General features: G+C 35.0%; 1 protein-coding gene across 6 annotated transcripts in view; it reads left to right on the top strand.

Annotated features, from left to right (window-relative positions):
• GULP1 (GULP PTB domain containing engulfment adaptor 1) overlaps positions 1–23,801 on the top strand; it is a 317,623-nt gene that overhangs the window by 167,645 nt on the left and 126,177 nt on the right. For all 6 annotated transcript variants that reach the window (XM_010370291.2, XM_010370290.2, XM_030916892.1 and 3 more), the window contains exon 3: positions 18,292–18,363. In XM_010370291.2, coding sequence (XP_010368593.1) covers positions 18,336–18,363 — 28 coding nt within the window. In that variant the 5' untranslated portion in view covers positions 18,292–18,335. The remainder of the gene's footprint in view (positions 1–18,291; positions 18,364–23,801) is intronic.

Below are 23,801 nucleotides of genomic sequence, written 5' to 3'. Positions count from 1 at the left end.
GGGCCTTCTCTTTGACCATATTCCCTCATACTTTCTCAAAGAATTTCTTCTTGTATTTATGCTCTCTTTTCTGTATCATCAGTTTTCTCCTGTTAACATAATTTTCCCATCAGCATAAATATATATTCAGTAGCTCCCCCAAAAATGTCTAGTCTTGAGTCTGTGTCACCTTGCATTTCTTACCTTATTTCTGTTTCCATTTAAAGCAAAATTCCTTGAGTTTCTCTATTTCCTTTCTTCATTTCTTTCAACCAGTCAGGCTATTCTAGCCTACTATCCTCTGAAAATACAATGCAAAAATCTACCCACACCAGTCAGGCTATTTTATTTTTATTTTTTATTTTTGTGGGTATATAGTATGTGTATATATTTATGAGGTACATGAAGTGTTTTAATACAGGCATGCAATGCATAATAATTACATCATGGAAAATGGGCTATCCATCATCTCAAGCATTTATCCTTAGTGTTACAAACAGTCTAATTATACTCTTAGCTATTTAACAAAATAAACTTAAATTACTACTGACTATAGACATCTTTTTGTGCTATCAAATGGTAGGTCTTATGCATTCATTCTCATTTTTTGTACCCATTAATTCTCTCCCCCTCCCTCACAGCACTCCACCCCCATCCCTACACTCTGCTTCCCATATCTGATACCTATGATTCTACTCTATACCTCCATAGGTTAAATTGTTTTGATTTTTAGATCTCACAAATAAGTAAGATCATGGGATGTTTGTCTTTTTGTGCCTGGCCTGTATCTCTGAATATAATGACTTCCATTTTCATCCATTTGTTGCAAATGACTGTATCTAATTCTTTTTACAGCTGAATAGTACTCCATTGTGTGTAACTGCCACATTTATTTTTATCGATTCACCTGATGATACACTTAGATTGCTTCTAATTCTTGCCTATTGTGAACAGAGCTGCAACAAACATGGAAGTGCAGTTATCACTTTGACATACTGATTTCCTTTCTTTTCAGCACATACATAGCAGTAGGATTACTGGAACATATGGTAGCTCTATTTTTAGTATTTTGAGGAACTTCCAAACTGTTCTCCACAGTGGTTGTACTAATTTACATTTCCACCAACAGCGTATCAGGGTTTCCTTTTCTCCACATTCTCACCAGCATTTTTTATTGCCTATCTTTTGGATATAAGCCATTTTAATGGAAGGGAAAGAATGTACTTTCTGAGGCTACTGAAAATACATCCTTTTCATATGCCTATTTATTATTTTGTGTCTCCTTTTGAGAAATAGCTAATCAAATTTTTACCCATATTTTAATCGGATTGTTAGATTTTTTTCCTACAGCATTGTTTGAGCTCCTTACATATTCTGGTTATTAATCCCTTGTCAAGTGGGTAGTTTGCAAATATTTTATCCCATTGATTGTTTCCTTTGCTGTGTAAATGCTTTTCAACTTAATGAGATACCATTTGTCCGTTTTGCTTGGGTTGCCTGTACTTGTGGGTTATAACTAAAGAAATTTTTGCCCAAATCAATGTCCTGGATGTTTTCCCTAATGTATTCTTCTAGTAGTTTCATAATTTGAAGTCTTAGCCTATATTGATTTGATGTTTGTATATGGCAAGAGATGGGGTCTAGTTTCATTCTTCTGCATATAGATATTCAGTTTTCCCAGCATCATTTGTTGAAGAAACTATCTTTTTCCCAGTGTATGTTCCTGGCACCTTTGTAGAAAATGTGTTTACTGTAGATGTGTGGATTTATTTCTGAATTCTCTATTGTGTTTCACTGGTCTATATGTCTGTTTTTATGACAGTACTATGTTGTTTTGGTTGCTATAGCATTGTAGTACAATTGAAGTCAGGTAATATGATTCCTCCATTTTTGTTATTTTTGCTTAGGATAGCTTTGGCTACTGTGGATCTTTTGTGGTTTCATATAAATTTTAGGATAGTTGTATTCTATTTATTTGAAGAATGTCATTGGTATTTTGATAGGGAATGCTTTGAATCTGTAGATTGCTTTAGGGTAGTATGTACATTTTAACAATATTGATTCTTCCAACCCATGAATATGGAATATCTTTGCATTTTCTGGTCTTCTCTTTAGCTTTTCTCATTGGTATTTTATAGTTTTCATTATAGGTATCTTTCACTTCTTTGGTTAAGTTAATTCCTAGGTATTTAATTTTATTTGTGACTATTGTAAATGGGAATTCTTTTTTGATTTTTTTTTTTCAGATTGTTTACTGTTGGCATATGAAAATCCTGTTGACTTTTGTATGTTGATTTTTGTGTTCTACAATTTTACTGAATTTGTTTATGAGTTCTAATAGTTTTTTGTTTGTTTGTTTGTTTTTTGGTGGAGTGTTTAGGTTTTTCCAAATATAAGATCCTTTCATCTGCAAACAAAGATAGTTTGACTTCTTCCTTTCCAATTTGGATGTCCTTTATTTCTTTCTCTTGTCTGATTTCTCCAACTAGGACTTCCAGTACTGTGTAGAATAACAGTGGTGAAAGTGTGCATCCTTGTTATGTTCAGATTTCAGGGGTAAGGCTTTGAGTTTTTCTCCATTCAGTATGACACTAGCTGTGGGTCTGTCATATATGGTTTTAATTACATTGAGGTATGTTCTTTCTATGCCCAGTTTTTGAGGGTTTTTATCATGAGGAGATGTTGAATTTTCAGCATCAATTGCAATTATCGTATGGTTTTTATCCTTCAGTCTGTTTGTATGATGTGTAGCACATTGATTTATTTGCATATGTTAAACCATTATTGTATCCTAAGGGTAAATCCCACTTGGTCATGATGAATAATCTTTTAAATGTATTGTTGAATTTGGTTTGCTACCACTTTGTAGAGGATTTTTGCATCAATATTCATCAGTGATATTGACCTCTAGTTTTATTTTCTATTTATCTATTTATTTATTTGTTTATTTGTTTATGATGTGTTTTGTCTGGTTTTGTTATCAGGATAATCCTGGCCTCATAGAATGAAGTTGGAAATATTCCTTCCACCTCTGTTTTTTGAATAGTTTAAATAGTTTGAGTAGAATTGGTATTAGCTCTTCTTTAAATGTTTGGTAGAATTCAACAGTGAAGCCATTGGGTCCTGGGCTTCATTTTACTGGTAACCTGGGTTTGTTTGTTTGTTTGTTTGTTTGTTTGTTTGTTTCTTTTTGAGACAGAGTTTTGCTCTTGTTGCCCAGGCTGGAGTGCAATGGCATGATCTCAGCTCACTGCAACCTCTGCCTCATGAACTCAAGCAATTCTCCTGCTTAGCCTCCCGAGTAACTGAGATTACGGGCATGCGCCACTACTCCCAGCTAATTTTGTATTTTTCGTAGAGATAGGTTTTCTCCATGTTGGTCAGGCTGGACTTAAACTCCTGACTTCAGGTGATCCACCCACCTCAGCCTCCCAAAGTGCTGGGATTATAGGCTGAGCTACCGTGCCTGGCCCTGGGAACCTTTTAATTATGGCTTTAATCTTGTTACTTGTTATCACTCTATTCAGGTTTTGAATTTCTTCCTGGTTCAATCTTGATAGGTTGTATGTGTCTAGGAATTTGTCAATTTCTTCTAGACATAGTAGCTCATAGTAGCCACTAATGATTATTTGAATTTCTGGGGTAGCAGTTGTAAAATTTTCTTTATCATCTCTACTTTTATTCGCATTGTCTCCATTTTTTCTTAGTCTGGGTGAAGGTTTGTCAATTTTATTTAACTTTAAAAAAAAACCTTTTCTTTCATTGATTTTTTATATTGTTTTCTTCATTTTAATTTTCTTTATTTCTGTTTGATCTTTATCATTTCTTCTCATCTATTGATTTGGGGTTTGGTTTGTTCTTGTTTTTCTAGTTCTTTAAGATGCATGATTACATTATTCATTTGAAGTTTTTCTTCTTTTTTGTTGGAGTCACAGCTATAAACTTCCCTCTTAGTACTGCTTTTGCTGTATCCTGTGTGCTTGAGTATGTTGTATTTTCATTATCATTTGTTTCAATAAATTTTTCAACTTTCTGCTTCGTTTCCTCATTAACACATTGATCATTCAGGAGCATACTGTGTAATTTTTATGTCTTTATATAGTTTCCAAATTTTCTCTTAGTGATTTCTACTTTTATTCCAGTGTAGTCTGAAGAGATGCTTGCTATTATTTCAATTTTTTGAATGTTTTAAGACTTGTTTTGTAACCTAACATATGGTCTATCCTTGAGAATGTTTCATGTGCTCCAGAACGGAATGTGTATTCTGCAGCAATTTGATGAAATGTTCTGTAAATACCTGTTAGCTCCATTTGGCCTAGAGTGGAGATTAAGTTTGAATTTTCTTTGTTTATTTTCTGTCCGGAAGATATTTCCAGTGCTTACAGTGGGGTGTTGAAGTCTCCAGCTATTATTGGATTGGAGTCTGTCTCTTTAGCTCTAATAACATTTGCTTCATATATCTAGGTACTCCAGTGTTGGGTGCATATATGTTTAAAATTGTTATAGCCTTCTGCTGAATTGACGCCTTCATTATTATATAGTGAACTTCTTTGTCTTTTCTTACAGTTTCTTCCTGGTTTCCTTTTATTGAAGATGATTTTGTCTGGTGATACGATTTAGTTTCTTGTTTTTTTATTTTTGTATATTCATTATATATATTTTTTGCTTTGCGGTTACCATGAAACTTGCAAATACCATCTTATAACCCATTATTTTAAGCTGATAACAGCTTAACATCATTTTCATAAACAAACTTACAAGGAAAGAAAACTTATGAAGACTTGATGCCATAACTTCATACCCCTGTTTTCTTTTAACATTTTGTTACTACTTATATCTTATTGTTCCATTTTTCTTGAAAAGTTGTTGTAGTTATTGTTTTTGATTGGATCATTGTTTAGTTTTTGTATTTTAGAGTAGTTCATAAACTGATTACAGTGTTACAATAGTCTCTGTTTTTCTGTGTTCTTACTATTCCCAGTGAGTTTTGTACTCTAGACCAAATGGAGCTAACAGGTATTTACAGAACATTTCATCAAATTGCTGCAGAATACACATTCTGTTCTGCAGCACATGAGACATTCTCAAGCATAGACCATATGTTAGGTCACAAAACAAGTCTTAAAACATTCAAAAAAATTGAAATAAGTGATTTCTTATTGCTCATTAACATACTTTTCTTTCTGATTTAAGGATTCCCTTCAGCATTTCTTGTGGGAAAGGTCTGGTGTTGATGAAATCCCTCAGCTTTTGTTTGTCTGGTAAAGTGTTTATTTCTCCTTCAAGTTTGAAAGGTATTTTTGCCAGATATATTCTAGGAAAAAATGTTTTTTCTTTTAGCCCTTTAATTATGTCATGCCATGCTCTCCTGGTCTGTAAAGTTTCCGCTGAAAAGTCTGCTGTCAGATGTATTAGAACTCAATTTTCTGCTATTTGTTTCTTTTCTCTTGCTGCTTTTAGTGTCCTTTCTTTATCCTTGGCCTTTGGGAGTCTGATTAAATGCCTTAAGGCAGTCTTCTTTGGATTAGATCTCCTTGGTGTTCTATAATCTTCTTTTACTTGGATATTGATATATTTCTCAAGGTTTAGAAAGTTCTCTGTTATTATCCCTTTCTGGTTTTATCTTTTTCTCTACCTCCTCTTTAAGGCTAATAACTCTTAGATTTGCCCTGTTGCAGCTTTTTAGATGCTGTCCATGTGCTTCATTGTTGTTGTTGTTGTTTTCTTTTCTCTCCTCTGACTGTGTACTTCCAAATAGCCTGTCTTCAAGCCCACTAATTCTTTCCTCTGCTTTATCAATTCTTCTATTAAAAGATTCTGATGCATCTTTGATATGACATTTGCATTTTTCAGCTCCAGAATTTCTGCTTGATTCTTTTAAATTATTTCAATGTCTTTGTTGAATTTATCTGATCAAATTTTGAATTCCTTCTCTGTGTTATCTTGAATGTCTTTAAGTTTTCTTCATTCAGATATTGTGAATTCTCTGTCTGAATTCAAAGGTCACTTATCTCTGTTTCTTCAGGATTATTCCCTGATGCATTATTTAGTTCATTTGGTGAGGTCATCTTTTCCTGGATCATCTTGATACTTGTAGATGTTCATGTGTCTGGCCATTGAAGAGTTAGGTATTTATTGTAGTCTCCACAATCTGAGCTTGTTTGTATGCATCCTTCTTGGGCAGGCTTTCCATATATTCAAAATGACTTAGGTGTTGTGATTTAAGCTGTATCTTCTTTATGGGGGACCTCACGTTCCCCAATGCTGTGGTTCTTATAGACTCATAGAGGTACTGTATTGATGGTCTAGGTCAAGATCCCAAAGAATTCTCTGGATTACCAGGCAGAGGCTCTTGTTCTCTTCCCTTACTTTCTCCCAAACAAACAAAGTCCCTCTCTGTATTCTGAGCCACCTGGAGCAGAGGGTAGAGTGACACGTCACCCCTGTAGGCACCACCCACAGCCTGCACTGGGTCAGACCTGAAGCCAGCATAGCAGTGGTTCTCACCTGACTGCTGTAATCACTCCCTGGCTACTGCCTATTTTTGCTCAAAGCTCTGGGGCTCTACAATCAGCAAGTGGCAATGCCAGCCAGGCCTGTATTCTTAGGGCGGTGAGTTGCCCCAGGACCTAGATGGGTTCAGAGGTGCCACCTGGGAGCCAGATACTAGAGTCAAAAACCTTACAAGTCTATTTGTTGTTCTATTATACTGTGGTTCAGCTGGCAACTCAAATCATGAGATGCAGTCGTCCCATTTTTGCCTCCCCTTTCCAAAGGCAGAAGAGCCTCACTATGTGGCCACTGCCACCTCAGGCCTATGGGGAATACTGCCAGACTACTGCCAATATTCCCTAAGGCCTAAGGGCTGTTTAATCAGCTTCTAGTGAATTCTGTCAAGCCTGAGACTCAACCTTCATGGCAGTGGGCTTCCTCTCTTCCCCAGAGCAGGTCCAGAAATGCCATCCAAGAGTCAAGTCCTGGAATCAGGGACCTCAGATCCCACTTCATGCTCTACCACCCTGTGGCTGAGCTGGTACCTAAGGTGCATGACAATGTCCCCTTTACTTTTTCCTCCACTTCTCAAGCAGAAGGAGTCTCACCCTGTAACCACCACAGCTGGGAATGTGCAGAGTCTCACCTGAAGCCAGTAAGTCTTAGAGTCTCCCCCAATATTTTTGATGTAGTACCTAGGTATTGCTTCTGGTTATTATTCTGGTTATTCTTTTGTTGGCACGTTACAAATCTTGCCATGACTGAGTTCTTCCCTTCAAGGCAGTAGGTTTCCTTCTGGTACATGGTGTTTCTGGAAATGTCATCAGGGAGCTAAGGCCTCAACAGGGGCCATAAGACTGACTGGTGCCCTATCCTGCTGTGCCTGAGCTGGTATCCAAGAGGTAAGATAGAGTCCTCCCCACTCTTCCCTCTCTGATCCTCAAGCAGAAGGAAGGGGTCTCTTTTGGATCCACAAGCTATGCAGCCTGAGGTTAGTGGAAGGGTGATGCCAGCAGTCCCTCACCAGTCCTGGCTGGTGTCTCAGTAGGTCATGACCTCCTCTTTCCCTCAGTCCACTGAGTCTGGGTTCAGAGCCCTTTAGCTCATGATGGCAAGGCTTAGGGGAGCTGAAGTTCCAAACACTGGGATTGGCAATTCCCCTTTGTATGGGGCTTATTTAAATTCTCCCTCCTTGGGCTAGCTTCACCTGAATTTGGTCTGGTTTTGCTTTCTGCTATTAACAAGGGCAGCACTGAGTTCAATGCCTCAGAATTGCTAGTTCTTCCTCTCCCCAGTGCACAACAATGCTCTCAGAAACACCAGTCTACCTCTCTGAGCAGGGTTGCCTCTACTGAGGGATGGAGGAGGGATGGGGTCTGAGAGTCTTGAATCTCAGTATGAAGTATAAACTCAGTATGAAGGTAAAACCAGGTAGTGTGAGTGCTCACCTTATTTTTGGTTCACATAAAGGTGTGTGTGTGTGTGTGTGTGTGTGTGTGTAGATAGTTGTTAACTTGGTGTCCTCACTGGAGGGACAATTGGGAGAGCCTTCTATTTTGCCATTTTGATCTACCCCTCTCCCCAGTCAGGCTATTTAAGTCCCTGTCTTCTGAAAGTGCGATACGAAGGTCACCAATTATCTCCATGTTCTGAAACTAATGGCCATTTTTCAGGCTTTCTCTTTGTAGAGCTCTCTGTATCATTAAATCATTTTTTCTCCTAATAAAAACATACTTTATTTGGATGCCAGAAAGCACTCTTTGCTGGTTTTTATTTGACCTCAGTGACTGTTGTTTTTTTTTTTTTTTTTTTTTTTTTTCTCCTGGAGTCTCGCTCTGTTGCCCAGGCTGGAGTGCAGTGGTGTGATCTTGTCTCACTGCAAGGTGTGCCTCCTGAGTTCACGCCACTCTCCTGCCTCAGCCTCCTGAGTAGCTGGGACTACAGGCCCCCACCACCATGCTCAGGTAATTTTTTTTTTTTTTTGTATTTTTGGTAGAGACGGGGTTTCACCATGTTAGCCAGGATGGTCTCTATCTCCTGACCTTGTGATCCTCCTGCCTCAGCCTCCCAAAGTGAGATTACAGGTGATGACTGTTTTTTGTCTATCTCTAGCTTGCTCTTCTTATTCTGCCTCATTCATAAATTTGGCATGCTTTTAGGCTCAATTATCATTTTTCTATTTACATATACTTCTTAACTAATCTCATCATGTGCAAGCTGGTTACTTTATATCTCTATTCCTACCCTACCTACCAGACCATGACTCGTATATCCAACTACTAACTCAGCATCTCATCTTCGATGTCTGGTAGGTATCTCAGAACTAACACATCCAAAACAGAAGTCTTGACAGGTAGGAAAACTCACCACTATACTAATAGGGAAAGGCTTCAAAACAGAAGTCTTAAATTCTGCCTTTCAAACTTTGCTTTCCCCAAGTGTCCCTTTATTAATATATGGCACTATGATTCACTCATTTAAGAAGGGAAAAAAAAGTAGCAGCTGTCCTTGAATTTCTTTTTGTTACCTTCAGTATTCATCCATCAATTAGACTGGTCAGGTTTCCCTTAGAAATATAAATCAAGCAAGACTGCCAAGGGTCTGAGGACATGACACAGTTGAAAAAAACAAAAGTTTGTGGCAAAAGTTAAAAGAGAAGTCTCTCATTATTTTCAAGAGTTGGAGTTAGGAGGATAATAATGCTAAATCTCAGGGGTTGGAAAGATCTGTAATTAAACTGGAACGAAGAGTAGGGAGTTCTTGTTGCTATTGAGGCAACCTTCATAATAATGCTAAATCTCAGGGGTTGGAAAGATCTGGAATTAAACTGGAACAAAGAGTAGAGAGTGCTTGTTGCTATTGAGGCAACCTTCTCTTTCTGCCTGGAAGTGTTGCATATTTTCTCTCTGCCTGTAATATTCTTAATTTTATGATAACATGCTAAGTCTGAAACTTACAGTTTGAGATTTTTCATCATCTTTTTTAATTCTCTGAAATATCTCTTCATAATTTTTTCAATTATACCCTCCTCTTTGTTTATATTTTTCTTTATGGCAATCTCAGTATCAAGATTTTGGCAGTTTTATTTCATATATCTTAGTGTTTATTTGGTATATTTCTTTACTTTTTTGTAGTCATCTAGGAGAATTTCTCCACTTTATCTTTGAACTCAGTAATATATCTGTAAGCTTTACACACAGTTCTGCAATTTAGAGCATTTATCATTGCTTTAAAAAATCTTAGCTATTGTATTTCCTACTAATATTTTCCATGTGGTTCACTAAGTGATAACTTATTTTTTTCCTCATTTACAAATGTTATTCCCTTTGTTTTTAGGCATAATGACGTATGAGATACTAAATAAACATTTTAAGAGATATGAAAAGTAAATACTTAAGTCAATCAAATGAAGACTCTGTCACAGATGATAAGTACACAAGGGAAGTATCCTACATCTCATCTAAGTCATATGGGTAAGGGTTCCTTGCAATAAGCTGTTTCTGGAACACAAAGATGTGGGATAATTTCTTTTAACTTTTGCTTTTTTTCCAGGATCACAAGTGCATTAGTCCATTCTCACATTGCTATATAAAGATACCTGAAACTGGGTAATTTATAAAGAAATGAGGTTTAACTGGCTCACGGTTCTGCAGGCTGTACGGGAGGCATAGTGGTTTCTGTTTCTGGGGTGGCTTCAGGAACTTCCAGTCATCGCGGTAGGCAAAGGGGGAGTGAGGCATCTCACATGGTGTGAGCAGGAGCAAGAGAGAGTGAATAACAGTAGTGAAAGTGTGCATCCTTGTTATGTTCCAGATTTCAAAGGAAAGGCTTTCAGTTTTTCTTCATTTAGTATGATAGTAGCTGTGGGTCTGTCATATATGGCTTTTATTATGTTGACATATGTTTCTTGTATACTCATTTTTTATGGTTTTTATCATGAAAGATATTGAATTTTATCAAATGCTTTTTTAGCATCTATTGAAATGATCATATGGTTTTTAATCCTTTGATCTGTTTGTATGATGTAGCACACTGATTGATTTGCCTATGTTGAACCATTCTTTCATCCCAGAGATGAAATCCCACTTGGGATTCATGATGAATGATATTTTTAATGTATTGTTGAATTCAGTTCACTAGTACTTTGTTGAGGATTTTTACATCAGTATTCATTAGTGATATTGGCTTATAGTTTTCTTTTTCTCAGATGTGCCTTTGTCTGGTTTTAGAGTCACGGTAGTACTGGCCTCGTAGAATGAGTTTGGAAGTATTCTCTCCTCCTCTTTTTTTGGAATACTTTGGTTAGTATTGGTATTAGTTCTTTAAATGTTTGGTAGAATTGACCTGTGAAGCCATCAGGTCTCAGGGTTTTCTTTACTGTGAAACTTTATTACAGCTTTGATCTTGTCACTTGTTATTGATTTGTTCATGTTTTGAATATCTTCCTGGTTCAATCTTAATACACTTTATGTTTCTAGGAATTTGTCCATTTATTCTAGATTTTTCCATTTTATTGGCATGCAGTTGCTCATAGTAGCCACAAATGATCCTTTGAATGTCTGCTGTATCAGTTGTACAATCTCCTTTTGTGTTAGATTTGATTTATTTGGATATTTTCTCTTTACTAATTTTGAATTTGGGTTGCTCTTGTTTTCCTAATTTTTAAGATGTTTGTTTGTTTATTTGAAGTTTTTCTTCATTTTTGATGGAGTCACTTACGGTTATAAACTTCCCTGTTAGTACTGCTTTGGCTGTATTCCATAGGTTTTCGTATACTGTGTTTCCACTGTCATTTGTTTCAGGAAAATTTCCAATTTCCTTCTCAACTTCTTCACTAACCCACTCATTCTGGACCATATTGTTTAATTTTCATATGTTTGTATAGTTTTCAGAATTCTTCTTGTTATTGATTTCTAGTTTTATTCAGTTTTGGTCAGAGAGGATGCTAGATATTATTTCAGTTTTTTGAATCTTTTAAACTGTTTTTTGACCTAACATATGGTCTACCCTTGAGAATGATCCATGGTCTGAGGAAAATAATGTGTATTCTGCAACCACTTAAATGTTCTGTAAATATCTGTTACTTCCATTTTGTCTAGAGTGTAGATTAAGTTCAGAGTTTCTTTGTTAATTTTCTGTCTGGAACATCTGTTTAGTGCTAAAAGTGGGATGTTGAAATCTCTAGTTATTATTGTATTGGAGTCTAACTCTATATTTTTAAAATTGTTATATCCTCTTGCTGAATTGACCACTTCATTATTATACAGTGACCTTCTTTTTCTCCTTTTGTAGTTTTTGCCTTGAAATCTATTTTATCTGAAATAAATATAGCTACTCCTACTCTTTTTTAGCTTCTATTGGCATGGAATAGCTTTATACCTTTATTTTCAGTCTATGAGTGCCTTTATAGGTGAAGCGTATTTCTTGTAGGCAGCAGATCAACGACTTGGCCCCCCACTGCCCCACCCCACCCTTGTTTAGCCACTCTATGTCTTTTGATTGGAGAGATTAGTCCATTTAGATTCAATGGTATTATTGATAACTAAGGACTTACTCCTGCCATTTCATTATTTGTTATCTGGTTGTTTTGTGATCTTCTCTTCCTTTTTTCTTTCCTTCCTGTCTTCCTTTTATTGAAGGAGATTTTGTCTGGTGATATGATTTAGTTTTTTACTTTTCATTTTTTGTGTATCTCTTGCATGTTTTTTGGTTTGAGGTTACCACAAGGCTTGCAAGTACTACTTTATAACAAATTATCTTAATCTGATAACAACTTAAGACTGTTTGCATATATCAACTAACAAGCAAAAAGAAATGAAATAAAAACTCTACATCTTAACCATGTCCCTGCTTTTTAAACTTCTTAAATTTCCATTTATGTCTTATTGTACTATGTCTAGAAAAGTTGTTGTACTTATTATTTTTTATTGTTTCATGGTTTAGTCTTTCTACTTAAGAGTAGTTTACATACCACAGTTACAGTGTCACAATATTCTGTCTTTCTGTGTTCTTACTATTACCAGTAATCTTTGGTGATTACTTATTGCTCATTAATGTTCTGTTCTTTCCAACTAAAGTACTTGCATTAACATCTATTCTAGGACAGGTCTGGTGTTGATGAAATAACTCAGCTATCGTTTGGGAAAATCTTTATGTCTCCTTTATGTTTAAAGGATATTTTCACTGTATATACTATTCTAGGATAAAAGAATTTTTTTCCTTTAGCAGTTTAAATATGTCATGACGTTCTCTCTTGGCCTATAAGGTTTCCACTGAAAAATCTGCTGCCAGATGTATTGGAACTCCATTGTATGTTATTTCTTTCCTTTCTCTTGTTGATTTTAGCATCTTTTCTCTATCCTTGATCTTTGGGAGTTTGATTGTTAATGACCTTGAGATAGTCTTCTTTGTGTTAAATCTGCTTGGTGTTGTATAACCTTCTTGTACTTGGATATTGCTGTCTTTCTCTAGGTTTGTGAAGTTTTCTGATATTATCGTTTTGAATGAATTTTCCACTCCTATCTCTTTCTCTGTTTCTTCTTTAAGGCCAAGTAACACTTAGATTTGCCCTTTTGAGGCTATTTTCTAGATTCTGCAGGCATGCTTCATTCTTTTTACTTCTTTTTTTCTTTTGTCTCCTCTGACCACGTATTTTTCAATAGCTTGGTTTCAAGCTCATTAATTCTTTCTTCTGTTTGGTCAAATTTGCTATTAAAAGACTCTGATGTGTTCTTTACTATGCCCATTGCATTTTTCAGGTCCAGAATTTCTGCTTGATTCTTTTTAATTATTTCAATCTCTTTCTTAAATTTATCTCATAGAATTCTGAATGCCTTCTCTGTGGTATCTTGAATTTCTTTGAGTTTCTTCAACAAAGCTATTTTGAATTTTCTGTCTGAAAGGTGACACATCTCTGTTTTTCCAGGATTGTTTTCTCGTGCCCAATTTAGTTTATTTGGTGAGGTCATGCTTATCTGGATTGTCCTAATACTTGTAGATGATCGTCTGTGTCTGGGCATTGAAGAGTTAGGTATTTATTGTAGTCTTTGCAGTCTGCACTTGTTTGTAACTGTCCTTGAAAAAGCTTTTCAGATTTTCAAAAAGACTTGGATGTTGTGATCTAAGCTGTATCTGCTTTAGGGGGGACCCCAAGCCCAGTAATGCTGAGGTTCTTAGAGACTCATGGAGATACTGCCTTGATGGTCTTGGACAAGATCTGAAAGAATTCTCCAGATCACTCTGCAGAGACTTGGCCTCTTCTCTTCTTCTCTTCTTTTTCTTTCAAACAAATGGGGTCTCTCTCTTTCCCTCTCTCTCCCTCTCTCTGTTCTGAACCACCTGAAGTGGGGTGGAGTGACACAAGCACCCCTCAGCCCACCCCCTGGACTGTGTTGGGTGAGACCTGAAGCCAGAACAGCACTGGTTCTTGCCCAAGACCTGCTGTAACCCCTGGCTATTGCCTGTTTTTTCTCAAGACCATGGGGCTTTACAATCAGCAGGTGGCAAAGCCAGCTAGGCCTCTGTCCTTCCATTCAGGACACTGTGTTATCCCAGGCCCCAGGCAGGTCCAGAGTTGCCTATTGGAAGCCATGAACTAGAGTCAAAAACCACAGAAGTCTTTCTGGTGTTCTGTTGTACTGTGGCTGAACTGAAACCACAAGACACAGTCCTTCTCATTCTCTCAGCCCCTTTCCGAAGGAAGGTATGCCTCACCCCGTGGCAACTGTCACTACAGGCCCATGGTGAGTACTGCCAGACTACTACTGATGTTACCCTAAGGTCCATGGACTCTTTCGTCAGCTTGTGGTGAATCTTGCCAGTCCTGAGACTCACCCTTCGGGGCAGTGGACTCCCCTGTGGCCAAGGACAGGTCCAAAAATGTTGTGCAAGAGCCCAGTTTTGGAATCAGCAACCCAAAAGACCAGTTGGTTCTCTGCCCCACTGTGGCTGAGCTGGTATCTAGGTGCAAGACAAAGTCCCCTTTACTTTTCCCTCCACTTTTCTCAAGCTGAAGGAGTCTTGCCCCATAGCCACCACAGTTGGGAATGTGCTAAGTCTCATTTGAAGCCAGCAAGCCTCAGAGTCTCACCCAAGTTTCTCAATGTACCAACTGAGTATTACTGCCGCTTATTCAATGCCTAAGGGCTCTTCAGTTAGTAGGTAATGAAGGCTACTAGTACTGACTTTTTCATTTCAAGGCAAAGGATTATCTTCTCGTGCAAGGTGTCTAGAAATGTTGTATTGGAGCTAGAGCCTGGAACAGGTACCTGACAACTCTGACAGATGTCCTACCCTTCTGGGACTGAACTGCTATCCAAGATGCAAGACAGAGTCCTTTCCACTCTTCCCTCTTCTCTCCTTGAGTGGAAAGAAGGGGTCTCTTTTGGAGCTTAATTGCCTCAGCTTGCGTCTCAGTAGGTCATGTGCCCCAGCAGTCTACTAGCTCTGGGCCCAGTTCATCACTCGGACTTAACTAAAACTTGCATTGCTTGTGACCTAGATTGCCTTTCCAGTTTATTTGGAGCCCCAGAACACTTTAGCCCACAGTGGTGAGGCTTGTGGTAACTAAAGTTTCGACAGCTGGGATCAGACATATCCCTCTGGCTAAGGCAGTTTTAAAGGCTCCCTCCATGGCCGGGGGTCAACTGAGTTTAGTGTGGTTTTGCTTTCTGCTATAACAGGATAACACTGAGTTGAATGCCTTACAATTGCTGTGGTCTCCCTTCCCCAGCACTCAGAAATGCTCCTGCTGGAGGGTAGGGGAGGAGTGATGCTGGCGATTCAAAACTGTTCCTTCTACCTTTCCAGTGCCTCTTTCAGTGATACAAAGTTAAAACCAGGCACTGTGAGTGCTCATCTGATGTTTGATTCTTGTGAAGGTATATTTGTTTGTTTGTTTGTTTGTTTGGATAGTTGTTAAATTGATGTCTTTGTTGGGTAGACAATTGGTGGAACCTTCCATTCTGCCATCTTGTTCTGCCTCCCCAAAGTAACGTTTTACTAGGGAAATGATTCACACATGTGTTTGTAGTCACTAAAACAATATTTGTGAAAAGTTTCTCTAAAAAGAAGGATTTATGTTACACCATAAATTGAGATACAGTCAATTTACATAGAATTGTATTTCTTAACTTATTAACATTAAAATTTCAACTATGTATTTTATTTCAATTATAAAAGTACATTAAAACATGCATTATTAATACATAAAATAAACAGTACATTGAATGCCAACATACTGTCATGTATTGTATTATACACATTGGGGTACTGAACAAAGTAGCTAGTATCTACATATTTTCTGCTGGAGTTGTAAGATATGTTTTACAAAAACAGTGTAGAGTGCACATTGGATCAAATAAAATGCTAACAAGTGGTGTTTGGATAGTTAAATTATAGTTTATTTCGAAAGAATGACTTATCTGATAATATTGACATTTGTATCTGTGCATTTTTTGAGCAAGCAAAAGTGCTTTTGGTGTTTTAGAGTCACAGTATTGTCATGTCATATATCCTCCATGTTTGCTCAAATGAACTTTATATAATTATGTGAAAGTTTTTTTTGTTATTCTTTTTCTATTTATATGTCCCCAAGTTGTTTATATTTTATTTTTCTTAATTTAAAAGTCACACTATTATTTAATTTTATGAATTTTTTAATCATGTAGTATTAAACTCCTTTTTTATATTTCACAATCTTCTTTTGTTGAAAATGTCCACCTCATGGTGATGACATTTGAGTAGTGCAGAGGTATACTAAATTTGGTCTGCTGATTAATAAATTTCATAGTATTTTGTTACTTTATTTTTCCAGAGAAGACAAATTTTACATTTGCATATATTATGTTCTTTTTCTACTAATTTTTAAAATTTTTTTCCTTATTTCTTCAGGATATGCTCAATAAATAACCAGGTCTGTTAAGATATAGGTGAAAAGTAACTTTTGAAATGATACCAAATATATTATATTCTCTGTTATGTTATATTCCATTATGTATATATATAGTCTGATGGCAAAATCCTCAAAGAAATTAAGGGTTTTGAAAAAAAAGAGAAATACAGTAATTGAAAATGCATCATTTCTTGGTCTGTTGGTATAATATGTGTGGGAGATAAACAGCCAGCCTCTTGAAAGGACTGCAGTAGAACTAGTTTGCTCAGGCAACAACTAGGTTTCAGTAAGAGTGGCAGACTGGATAAAATCTTTAGAAAAAATGCTGAGTGCATTTTGATAATGATTTACTGTGAATGCCAGATGACACAGTGAAATGTTTCCAGATGATGGGAGAAGTGAAAGATGTGGTTACAGAATGTAACGCATTAGAATTAGATTCTGAGTGACGAGAGTAACCTGAGCTGCTTATGTTGACTGACATACTTAGGAATAAAGAATATGATAAAATTATGAAGATCTCCTAGCAGGACATGGTGGTCAGACTTTGAGTCTTAGAGTGGAACGGGGGAAGCTATTTCCGGAATCATGCAAAGCTTTTGGTCTCTCGTGAATTTATCTCTATCAGCTGAGATCTCTAGGCAACAGTGGGCAGAGAGTGGGGAAAGTTTTACCCTGAGTTCAGTTACTGTCTTGCCACCTGCAGATGGGAGCACACCAGATTGGGCTCTTACACTGAACACATGAGTTTCCTTTGATTTCTGTTGAAGCAGGTCTCTAGGTTATCAAGGAAGAACATTATTAAACAGTTTTATTTACTGTGGTTGAATTCTAAGAAATGAAAAAAATGCCAATTTTTGAAAAATAGCAAAATATTTTAATTCTAAAAAAAATTTGTGTTACCCTGTAATATACCTGTAACACTAGTCCTCATAGAAGATAAAGTAGAAGTGAAAGCCTATCTTAATGTTAATTCATGAATATTCTGTTGCTAGAGCAGCAGAGTTACTTCTGAGTGTTGTATCTGTAAGATTAACTATTTTATGGACCCCAAATATGGATTACAATGCAGTGCCAATAAATATTTAATCATAACTTTCTTCTCAGACCTTAATGTGAATTTTCTCTGAGTCTCTGAGGGAATTGCTCCAGAAATCTTTTTGTTATTGTTGTTTTGTACACGAAGTCATTAAATATATAAAATTGAAAGATCTCAATTGAACAACAGTGCATAAAGTCCTTTACCTAAGCTGCCGAATTTGATGTGTAACCCTCATAGTGAATACACTACACAACAGGTATTAAGAGGACCTCTTTGATGGATAAATAATGCATATAAAAAGAGCACTAAATTTGTATCCCATGCTATATCTAACACAAAGAGAGTAGCTAATATTTTCTGAGCTCAATATGTGCCAGATACTGTGCCAAGTACTTTCATACCTTTCCTAATGTGTAAAACAATCTTAATTGGTAGGTAATTTTATCCTATGGTTTTAACACTGCTCCTAGTATATCACCTGTCTTTGTGACTTTGTAATAGACATGAAACTTCTCTGGGCCTCAGTTAAATAAAAAGTAAAGTGTTTATATACACATCTCTTATCAACAAGCTGAGGAAAAAGTATCGATTTTTCTTCTCCTTAAGTTTGAAAATAAACATAGTTTATGATGGATGTATAATAGAAAAAAGACAAAATTGAAGAACTTTGGAGGAATTTCTGTTGAGATGTTCCTATCTGCTTTTACCACTCACATTATTAAGTACTTGTGTTTTTTCTTACCCAATGTCCTTTGAATCATTATAGAATACTGTTTGTAAATATTTTTAAAAAATTAAAAAGGCTTTGTAATTAAAACCACATTAGCAAAAGAGAGGTCAGTCAACAGTCCTTCATTTATGTTTTAATATTTTGTCACTTTTACAGGATATAAGGCGTGGAACTGAACATTTATTTGGCTGATCCTCATCATGAACCGTGCTTTTAGCAGGAAGAAAGGTAAGTGTGGTCATTTTTTAAAACTTGGGAGTCAAGCCAAAGTTGCTATGAACATAAGCACAGATGTTAAGAAATCAGTTTCCCTCTTGTTGTTCAACCACCTGGCCCAGAAATGAAGTTAGATTAGAGCAACACAAATCTGCAAACGTTGCTAATTAGCTTTCTTCAGTTATCACCCTAGTGAAAGATCAAAGTTGTTTATTACACTGAGTTCACAATACATATGTGACAATATGTCACCTAGCAATTTGAAGCTTGTTGTGAAATTGCAAAGAATAAAATTATCTGAAACTTCGTTCTAACTTTAGCTTATGTAGCCATATAATACTAAATTTCCTGGGCTTACGTAAGATTAAAGTAACATAAATTCATTCATAATTGTGTGTGTGAGTGTGCATAGGCTTCATGTATCATTGAATAATATGTGAGGATTGGTAGTAGATAGATTTAAAGCAATGAGGCCAAAATAAATTTGTTATTAATTTTTAGGTAGGAATTTAAATAACTATGAATGCAGTATATTATAATGATCACTATAGGACTGAAAGAAACAGCTAATTAGATGTTGTTTCTTAATGGGCAGAAAAACATGGCATTTGACAAACTATTTTATGATGCACTTATAAATATAGAAAAATAAGTATAACTTGGTTGAGGTCAGTGAAGTTTAAATAATGTATCCTTTTTCATTCTCAAAGAAGTTCTCTGGTGGAGGGCATCAGGCTCTCTCCTCTTTTACATTATTAAGGAATTGGGAAAGAATACTTAAATAATGATAACCAAATTCATAGATAGAAGGTAATAATACATGAATGCTATAGTAGGATTACAGATGTGTGAAGAAAAAATGACCAGTTAGGCCTTATTCCACACTATAAAATTACTAAGATACTACAGATTGTCAAACAAGGGCCCAGAAAATCTAATACTTTTATCATGATTCAAATATTGCTGTTATTTGGAAGATGCACCTTGAATACTGTATGAGTAAAAATGGCTGAAGAATAAAGTCAACAATGTGATTATCAAAGGCTCTGTGTCATTTTCTAATGTATGGATAATGAATAGTCCAGAACCCTGACTAGTGTTCTGTTCAATATCAGGCATTCAGGCACTGTGTGTTCTCCCTTTAAAAGGTTACAGTGTTAACTGACACATAGTAACATGCCCAGATGAGAAAGACTGAGATGACTTCAGGACTTTCAGCCATGCAACAGGAAGCATGACTGAGAACTATTCATGTGTTAATGAGAGCTGTCTTTCAACATTTGAAGGACTGCCATTTAGTCATGGGGTTGAGTTTAGTAAAGGACAAATAGGTGTAAATGATAATGTCACTGATTTAATATAGGGAAAAAGAATTCCAAGAAAGTCATGTAAAAGTTTAATTAAATTACTCAAATTGCTAGCTTTTTTTGGTCCCTGCAGTGAGAGGTGTTCAAACATTTGGATATGGCAGAGAAGATTGATGTATTCAGTGAGAATTTAGATAATGTAACCTTTAAGGCACTTTTCAACCCTGGGAAGCTAGAAATGTATTATTTTACTTATTTTTTCTGAATAAGGGGAAAGCAAAATGACATTAATTATAGTCTGTAGCTGCTTCTGATTTGTAAATATTTTAAAAAATTTAAATGTTTTTAAATGTAAAAAAAAAGTACCAAAAGTAAAATAGTGTTTCTTTCATTCCTTTTACTAGTAACAAAATCTATAAATAATTCTATGACATATTGAAATTTTTGTTTTGTTTTATATAGAGACAGGATCTTGCTACATTGCCAGGGCTGGTCTCAAACTCCTAGCATCAAGTGATCCTCCTGCCTTGGCCTCCCAAAGTGTTGGGATTATAGGCATGAGCCGCTGTGCCCAACCTGAAGTATTTTTAATAAAGCAATAGAAATCTTACATCACAACTTAATGCTTTAATCACTCTAACTTATTTTTAATAAACACTTCTAGGCCTTCTTTTTATATATATCTGCTAACAATCCTCCTTTCCTATCGCTTTAAAGTTGAAACTCCACATTTCTAATTTACTGTTTATTTGAAGGGGGTTTAGAATGGTTTTTCATTGAGAAATCCCAAGAGTTGGATAGTAATGTGAGTAACCAGTAATTGTATATTTGTCTCATTTGAGCACAGTGGGAGTACAACTATGGGAATAGTGGAGTGATTCAGAGAATCAAGAAGCAGAAGCACTTGTTATTTCCTGATTTGCTTCATTCACTTTGAATTTCTTTTGACTTATCTTATTTTTCAGGTCTAATGATTTAGTATCAGGAATTCATTCATTAATATTTTGCTCCAACCTGAAGTAGAACTTGAAACTGAAAATTTTACCTTAATTCACCAATCAATTCTGACTCTATCATTTGGTGAAGTTGTTAAAGAAAAAAATTTTAGAGCTCATACTCCTGGTTTCCATCAATAGCATTATTTCGTTAAATTTTAATTTGAGATAAAAAACTTAAATTTTGTGAGAGTATTTGTATATCTGGATAAGTTGGAGCCATGAGCTATAATTATATCACGAGAGAATATTTAATTTAAGTCATGTTTCCAAAACTACCATCAACATACACTGTGTACAGTATCCTAAACAAAGCAAGATGATCTTCTATCAGTAAAAGCTTATTCTTTATTTCATGCCTACCCAGTATACTTGGTCATCACATGTAATCTTACTAAATGATCCTGGACCTCAGAAGCCTAAGGAAAAAAGACCATCTTAAACCTAAACATAATTGTGTGTGTGTTTTTTAATTTAATCTCCGAATTAGTAAGTTTGAATTTCTTGATTGAATTCACTGATTTTCTTTGCAAATGCTCTAATGGTGTTAGAGTTACTCAGAGATTCTGAAGAGTGCTGAATATATTAGAGTCATATCATTTTGAGCTCTTTTGAAAAGCTCTTTAAAAATTAGTCAAATATAATCATAGATTAAATTTTAATGATTGTCTTTGTTTTAGATTCTTTCCCTACATTAATTTTCTTTTAATTAAAAAAATTATATATTCTATTTATTACATCAAATATAAATCATTAAGTAAAAAAGCATAAAATAACATGCAAATAAATGATTAAATAATTCAACTAATTACATTTTTTAAATTTAGTTGACATACTGTCGAGTAGATATCATAATGCACAGCACTTAAAATTTAATATTTAAATGTTACTTTATTTTTTTAATGAACATTTTATTCAAATGTATCTATTCATCAACCAGCATTTAGTTTTAAATTTAAAGTACTCAAAAATAGTTGTTTCACCATTGTAAGCTCTGATGATACAAAAATAATGAGTTTACTCTATATTTCTTGATGAGTTATTAATCTAAATGCATTTTGAAAACCTAAATTTATTGACCCAGCAATCAAAGTACATTGATATTTGTCAGATATGTTGAAATGTTGGCATTTTCCTTCATGTAAGTGTTTAATATTGAGTTAGTGACTTTACTTTAATTCAAAGAAGGGGAACTCTTTTTAGAATCTCTATATTCCCATTTCTGCACATTTTCATATATCTAATACCTTCTATGAACACATATAGTGACCAAAGACCATCATATCTATTTCCTACTCAAGATTTAGTCATATCTATAAGTTAATATAAAGAGTCTTATTTTGTCATTTTTTTGCCAAAATATAAATGAGGATGACAGTAAGAGCGCGTTTTGGAAATCCTTCAGGATTTATAAATTTTACTGCTCATACTTGAGGTTATGTAATAAACAAGCACTAAATTATCAGCACTTGATATATGGATGCAGATTTTTGTCGTTGTAGGAACTGCAGCTTATCCACCGAAATTTAATATTGTGATTATTTTAGTCTGTCAGCAGAGGCAGCTTGGTATACTCTTTTTAGGTCGCTGCAATATGAGTCTATAACAGAGTCAGTTTCATCAGTTTTCAAGTAATAGTGGTTTATGGAGAAAGAAATTATTAATACCTCTCTGCCTCAGGATTAGTATGACCCATCGTAGTGAGAGTTTAGTCAGACTTTACATGCTCCTCAGATGTGTTGTATGTTTTGGAAAGGAGACATGAAAAGAATTAAGTGAAGGAGTTAAAAGGAGAAATTGGACATCTTTTTAGTTTTCCTAAAGGTGTTTTTTTGTGAGTTTTTTGTGTTTTTGTGTTTTATTGCCTTGGAAGAAATATTGTGATTTACTTCTTTTAATGTATAAAAGCAAGACTATATTCCAAATCTAAGTGCAAATTATTCTTGAATTAATCATATTACTTCCATTAGCAATCACAAAAACTATAGCTAAGATGAAAATCCATATAGAAAATACAAATTTCGCACATTAAATCTCAATGTCAATTTTTTTTTAAAACTTAGAATGTATTGCTGTTCAAAATATTTCACCCAAGTATGGCTATCATGTATTCCCTCTGGTAGTCAGAAATAGCCCCAATTCTCTTGGCGCTTTATCTTTTCTATTGGAAATACTTGAGAATATTGCATTGTACCCCATAAACAAGTTTAATATAAATATACTGCATTATTATTCAAATAGTATAAAATAATTTGCATTCCAAAAATATGTGCCATTTTCTCTATGTCTTCACATTCACCCAGTTTAAGAACATATTAAGGGTATCAAGTTAGTTTCTGTTAACAGCATTTAAAAAAATCTAAATTTAATGTTGAAAATACTTTGTTAGTAATACAATATTTCCTTCCAGTTTGTACTTACATGTTTCGTGGTAAAATAAATCTTTGATTTTGTTTTATTTATAGTACTGATTCTAAATTTTTAAACTCCCATGAAAAATAAGATACATACAAAACTACACGAATGGAGACAAAATATCATTGAAGATTGAGAAGTCGTACTCCAAATAAATGCAGATTCAAAAAAAAGCCAATTTGTTTCATGTAAATGTTAACATTTATTTTTCCCACTTATGCATTCATCAAAATATTGGGGAAAATATGTGGGCTATATTAATAAATTTCAAAAATTAAATAAAAAATATTAGTAATACAAATATAAATAACAAGATATAAATAATATATAATGCAATTAGTTTTAATATATTCTATCCTTTTGAGTTACTTTTATTTCTAATATTTTTAACACTTATCTAAGAAACATTTTGATTTATTGCATTTGAGACTATTTCTATCCAAAACTCCTGAGAGAAGACCTTCAATCATTGTTTCTTCAAATTTAGAATAAAGATTTATCACAATATTATATTGATTTCCAAATGAACATTGTAAGTTGGTTTATTTCAGTTTCATACAAATGCAGTTGTTAGTATAATATGATAATTTCCCTTTAGAATAGCTAAATCTTGATAGTACAATATAATATTCACAAACAGTTAAAGAGTAGATTATATTTTGTTGTTCTAGGAATTAAGAAAAGTAACCTATAATTCATGAGAGCATAAAGTGAAAGAAGAAAGATACTTGTT

This window comes from Rhinopithecus roxellana, chromosome 14, assembly GCF_007565055.1.
Source record: "Rhinopithecus roxellana isolate Shanxi Qingling chromosome 14, ASM756505v1, whole genome shotgun sequence".
Lineage (NCBI taxonomy): Eukaryota > Metazoa > Chordata > Mammalia > Primates > Cercopithecidae > Rhinopithecus > Rhinopithecus roxellana.
Note: the sequence above shows the minus strand (reverse complement) of the source record. Positions and strands in the feature narration are given on the sequence as shown.